The following is a 6,350-nucleotide window of genomic DNA, read 5'->3' on the forward strand; positions in this document are numbered from 1 at the left end:
TAGGAGACCCTATTGAATGCCAATGACACTATCAGATTCTATGAGTGCCACATTAGGGAAGGAGATCAGGAGGCCAAGTCATTCTACATGATTAAAATCGACCGGGCTGAAAGTTCTGATGTCATTGTTGAAAATCCTAGCCAATGTGATTCCCCCGGCCATTACCTCCTTGCATGCGAAGAAGTTTGGAAAGGAGAAAGATAACATACAGACACAAATTGCAGAAGTTATTAATGAAATCCCACTAGTTAATGGTGATAATAAAAAAAAATTAGGCTCTTCGGTGTTTGTATCGTTGGAGGTGAAGATTGATGAACATACTTTTTTGAGTTTTGGGGTTAGACTCGGACTAAATTAACTGTTCGGAGTTTTTTTTGGTTAGTGCTTTCCGGGTTTAGGTTGAAAATTAGGGTCTAACACCTTTTGATTTTGCTAATCCTCAGTTTTGAAGTTTATGACAATAATTTTCGCGGACTTACGACTGATTTTGAGCTAGTAGAGCATGTCTGCATGTGATTAGAAATATTGCTATGATTTTTTTGTTTTTGTTTGTAGTGTTCTCTTTCGACAACCTTAATTGAGTATGACCTTGCACCCTCTATTTTTTTGTTCATTAGTATTGTAAATGAACAAACAAAGAATTTTCGTAAACGAATGAGAAGACAAAACAAAGAAACAAACTTGGAGGCTCTGGCACCATTCTACCATTTGCATGCATCATTGGCACTATGGAATTGGTTTGTTAGGTTGCAATAACATGACTCACTAGACCCATATCTGTAAACTGACTCTGGACATAGCAATATCGGAAGGTTGAAGACTGGACATTATATGACTAAACATTATGACTTTATGAGTACGTGCCACTTGTCAATCATGAATTTCAAGAATCTTCATTGGAATATTACATTTATTAAAATGGAAGTTATTTTCTCATGACATGCATATCATGTTTTCTTCATTCATGGAGTGTATATAGTCTCAGAATAACAATGATAAGATGTTGGAGAAGTTAGACAAAGGATATACACCTTAAACCGCACAGAAACTGAGAAAGAGGAGAACGCGCCTAGGTAAAAGAGAAAAACCCGACGGTGTGTGTTCTCTCCCGGCCGAACACGGCCGCCGGTCTCGCCGCTGCGTTCCAGCCCGGGAGAGGATTGATGATGCGGAGATGGAGTGGGTTTTCAGGGCGGCGGTGTGGTCCAGGGAGGGTGGATGTTTCTCCGATTTCGGGCGGCACGGATCGAACTCAATCTGTCTTTCTCAGATCTGGGGTGGAGGCAGTGGTGCAGCAGCAACGGATCTCGGCTTTCCAGTGGTGGTTTCTGGCGTCATCGATCCTGCGTGGGTTGTGGCTGTGGCGATTCAGATCGGATCGAGGCTATGGAGATCTCGAATGGGATCTGCCTCAGCTTTGGTCTGGGATCGTTTTGTGGCAGTCTGCCTGGTGTAAGGGCTGGCTATGATGTGACAAGATGGTGAAGCGGCCAAGGGATTCGGCGCAACAGCGTATTGTTGGGGGCGGCGGCACGGTGGCTACGGGGCTCACTAGCGGCGGGAATAGTTGCCTGCTGCGCTTGATTTTGGCTGTGGGAGGTGGTGTTTGGGCCGGGCCTTTGTTCTTGGGTCTCTCTGGTGGTTTTTGGTTTCTGGTTGTTTAGGTTTTCTTTGGTTGTTTTTAGTTGTTGTCTTGGTGAAAATAAGTCCCTCCTCTTGTGAGCGAGGGTTTGGGGTTGGGTGTTTCTGTGTAGTGTCGATGCCATTGTTTTGGTGTCATGGTCGGTCTGCTGTGTCTTGGTCTGGTTTTTTTGTCGGTACTGTCTGGTTATCAATGTGATGGCGAATCACCCTTACACGTGGTCTGGCTGTTTTGGGACGAGGTGTCCGAACGGGTGAAAACAGTTCATCGTAATGTTGGTGGTTGGGTTGTATCGATACAGGTTTGGTTGGTACTCATTGTAGCTCGCGGGTATGGGCGTAAAATTTGGTTAGCGGTTGGGCCTCTTTGGCTCATGGAAGTCACTTATGTTGACGGTCCCATAACTATGGATCCAATGCTTTGTAATCTGTTTAGTTATTAATAGAATTTTCATCTTTTAAAAAAAAAAAGAGAAGTTAGACAAAGAAATTAAAGAAAGCTCCTTAAAAAATTTATTGAGATGTTGGAGAAAACTATATGACTTTCCTAATTAGATGGTAATGTAGAACCAAATAATTTCTGCAGTATAAAGAGATAAAAGTATTGATATTCAACTTTTTGAAAGTAATGTTGATTTCAATATTATTAGACTACTATGTACATTTTAGACATATAGTATACTTCTTGTATGTGTGAAGTGTACCCTATTATACATAGTTCCAAGTGATGACAAATGGCAAGCAAATCATGTCAGACTCACTATAAGAGAAAATAGTAAAAGCGAGAAATTTCATTGTGACAACTCAAATTTTGTCGCAAAAGCTTGGCAAATACGAGGAAATTTCAGTTGTCGCACATTATCCCATCAGCGACAACCAATTTGTCGCATAAAGTAGGAATTTGCGAGAAATTGACAGTTGTTGCCCATATGACATTATGCGACGCCAATTCTCGCAAAATATCAATTAAGCGACAATTTCTACAAATTGTTAGTTAATGTTTTTGTGACAACTTTAACTTCCTCGCAAAAGATTAATTAGGCGACGACTTCTATAAATTGTCGCTTAATGTTTATGTGATAACTAGATTTCTGTCACTGAATACTGATTTAGTGACCACTTCTGTGAGTTGTCGGTTAATGATTATGTGACAACCTTACCTTAATCACTGAAAATCAATTTGGTGACAACTTTATTTGGTTGTCGCTTAATATTTATGTGACAATTTGAATTTCCTCTCTGAAAATCAATTTGGCGACAACTTTAATGGGTTATCGCTTAATGTTTATGAGACAATTTGAATTTCCTCACTGAAAATAAATTAGACGACAACTTCTACTAGTTGTCGATTAATGTATATGTGACAACTTTAATTTTCTCACAAAAAGCCTATAAGGTGACGACTTTTACAGGTTATCGCTTGATGATTACGTGACAACCTGAACTTCCTCACTGAAAATCAATTAGGCGACAATTTTTACGAGTTGTCAGTTAATGTTAATGTGACAACTTTAATTTTCTCACAAAAGACCAATTAGGTGACGAGCTCAACAAGTTGTCGCTTAATGTTTATGTGACAACTTAAAATTCATCGCTAAAAACCAATTAGGCGACAACTTCTATTAGTGGTCGGTTAATGTTTATGTGACAACTTTAATTTTCTTGCAAACGACCAATTAAGTGAGGACTTGTGCAGGTTGTTGCTTAATGTTTGTATGATAACTTGAACTTCCTCGCTGAAAACCAATTAGACGACTACCTGTACGAGTTGTCGGTTAATGTTTATGTGACAACTTTAATTTTCTCACAAAAAAATAATTAGGCAATGACTTTTACTGGGATAACATTGCATAGTAGAACGTTTCTGTTCAACATGTTACACGAATTTCTCCACCGGAATCAATAACTTCAAATCAAACTTGGTATGTATCGTTTAATAAAGCAAGGGAGGGATAACCTATTCTTTAGCTGTGTCTTGTACGTGTTTGGGTCTCCAGCTAAAGAGACTCAAAAGAGGGTCTACATTGAAGGATTTTATAAAAACTGGTTGCAGGTGGAACGTTCTTTTGATGCTTTAGATATTCACTAGGTGTGAAGCCCGCGCGATGCTGCGGGTATGTTTTTTGCCTGAACTGTCGAGAAGCACAAATGTGAAGGCTAAACTCAGTACATGAATTAATCAAAAGCTAAAATATTTAGATAGAGAAACATGATGGTCATTATTTTAAACCATGAAGCAATTAAACCACATGTAAACAATTTCACCAGCACAATAGTAAACCGATTTTTGTTCCTGAATCTTAAGGGTAACCAAAAGGCCATCATGTTTCTCTATCTAAATATTTTAGCTTTTAATGGAAATTGTGATCTGTTCAATGGTTTCAAATATGGATTACAAGCTAAACCAGTCTCCATTATTCTCATGTATTGAGTGTAAGCCATAGGGGGATACATAGATTTACATTTGGAAAACTGAATTACATATCTTTAGATATATTGCACACAATGCAAATCTCTGCATATCAAAGAAAGAATTCTGCAGCGAGGCTAATGCCTCCCATAACTGAGCTTGCTGTTCATATTTGCCTCACCAAAGCTTTCCTCTCCATTTGCCAGGTCTCTTATTGCAAACGCGTGATCTACCTCAGCAACAGATAGCCTCTCCCTTAACCTCTTCATTTCAGTCTCCAGAGCATCAACATCCTCTCTGAGTTTGTTCAACACTCCTTCCTTCTCCCTAAACTTCTTCATTCCCAAAGCTGATTGAACAAAAGGCTCCAGCCAACTCAAGTCAAATATGAAGGTCTCAACCTCCTCCCACAAAACTTGAAGATGCTCACATGGATCATGTTCACATGTATCCTCCATCACATCCTTAACCTTTGTAGTGTTCAGAAAATGCAAAAGTCGACCCAAAGCCGTGAATGCCCATTCACTAAACATGTGACTTCTTTTCCTTTGGCAGCTAATCAACGAAGGATGCCACAAACAGACTTCTTCCAGCAGTGGAACAAAAGCTTTATCTATTTTCCCTAATCCCCTGAAATTAATGAGCTCGCTAACTGGGGTGGAGGGAGCTTCATCGCTTTCCTCGACTATGGGAGGGCCAACTGGGCTATCAGTCTCCTGATAAGGAAGCACTTGATCAGATCTTGGTTCTATTTTCAAGGGTGGAACATGCACAGAATCAACATTTGTTTGAACAGGGTCAGAATTTAGTGCATCCTGAAAAGCAAGCATCTGTTCATAACAAAGTGATGTATGTGCTGTTGAAGATTCTGAATATTTCACAGAATCCACATCTGAAGACTGGCTCTGAAGTTCCTGCTCAAGAAACGCAGTTTCTTGGTCTTTTAGGACCTTAATGTCAGCTTTCCTGATTGCAACCTCAGCTTCAACAATACATATGTCATCCACGATATACCCTTCATTCTGGTCAAAAAGCTCACTTAGAGGCAGAAATGATGTAAAGCCCCAATCACTTTCAAGATGAAGGATAAAAAAGCATCGAAAGCAAATGAACAGCTCATCAAGCAGTCAAACAAAAACATAATAAAAGGTCTGGTATGCTTGGAAGACTCAAATAAGTTGCTTGATTAGAACAAATTTCAGTGCATATATTCTATAATTATAGAGCAAGTGAACCTTCAATCAGCAAGTAAAAGTCCTCGAAAGAAGAGTGTTACAAAACTTAACAAACCAGATAGTGTTTGGTTGACTTATAAGACTGAGACAAACAGCAGAATAACATAGTGCTTTATGTAAAGAAAAGGCAATCGGACATTGAGTTGCAATCTAAAGTAGAATCATTCTACTGTATTAAGAAATCAGTTTGCAATCGAATAAGAGACAAAAGGCACATGAATAAAAGTGAGATAGACAAACAAGATGAAGAAGAGAGTAAAGTAAAGAAGAAAAATACCTATTGTTATCGACTTGTCACTGTTAAATTGATTAATGACAATCAAGGTGAATTCGGCATATCTACTCCACCCTGATGGTAACTTTGAAGCATCGGCAACATTCAAGTACATGGACTCAGTAAATGAATTCAAGTTGATCTATAGCAAAACAGAAGACATCTTCTTAGTTCATACAAATAGATTTATAGGAAATAGTTGATCTATAGCAAAACAGGTTCACCCTGATGGTAACTCTCTGCCATCTTCTTAGTTCATACAAATAGATTTCTTGATCTATAGCAAGATAGAGTTCAGAGCTGCCTCATTTCTTTTAACAATAGTCATGCACATTTAAGAAAGGGAAGATGTTTTGCTTTCAAATCAGTTTCATAGTACATAGTATAATTCCAGAAGACACATGATAGCTTTTAATTTTAGAAGTTCCAACATGTTTTCAACATCATGAATTCAGCTCTAAAAACAAAGTAAAACCAATTGCATGCAGTTTCAAATAGGGGAATGCATCTCTATCAAGTGGGAAAAAAACCTTATTGATTGCCTACACATTGTGAAATTGTATGGAGTATAAGAGAACAACACAGGAATGCCATGAAACAGAAAAAATAAAACATTTAGTACCTGAGTAACTTACTAACTTTCTTTTTGGACATATTCAGGCTTTCTGCAATCCTCTGAAAACAAAGTGTAATTAAAGAAATAAACATAGCTGGCATCAGCATGTTCATATATACTTTAGTTGACAAAGTAATTGCTTTCTGATGATAACAAAAAAAATAAAATTCAGAA

The 6,350-nt window shown here is 38.3% G+C and overlaps 1 protein-coding gene across 1 annotated transcript; it reads right to left on the reverse strand.

Moving 5' to 3' along the window:
- Positions 1–4,188: 4,188 nt before the first annotated feature.
- On the reverse strand, positions 4,189–5,675 carry LOC112178241. The gene is made up of 2 exons (XM_024316417.1): positions 5,564–5,675; positions 4,189–5,066 (listed from the first exon to the last, which is right to left on the reverse strand). Exons 1-2 carry the CDS (start codon positions 5,673–5,675, stop codon positions 4,189–4,191), a joined length of 990 nt encoding a protein of 329 aa, XP_024172185.1.
- Positions 5,676–6,350: the final 675 nt, after the last annotated feature.

Source organism: Rosa chinensis, chromosome 7 (assembly GCF_002994745.2).
Source record: "Rosa chinensis cultivar Old Blush chromosome 7, RchiOBHm-V2, whole genome shotgun sequence".
Taxonomy (NCBI): domain Eukaryota; kingdom Viridiplantae; phylum Streptophyta; class Magnoliopsida; order Rosales; family Rosaceae; genus Rosa; species Rosa chinensis.

What these genes read in the sequence shown, in the direction of transcription:
- LOC112178241 (XM_024316417.1), bottom strand. Translation starts at nt 5,675, where the DNA reads ATGTACTTGAATGTTGCCGATGCTTCAAAGTTACCATCAGGGTGGAGT. An exon ending in TGACAAGTCGATAACAATAG is followed by an intron (nt 5,067 to 5,563) that starts GTATTTTTCTTC and finishes ACCAGAATGAAG; the next exon opens with GGTATATCGTGGATGACATA.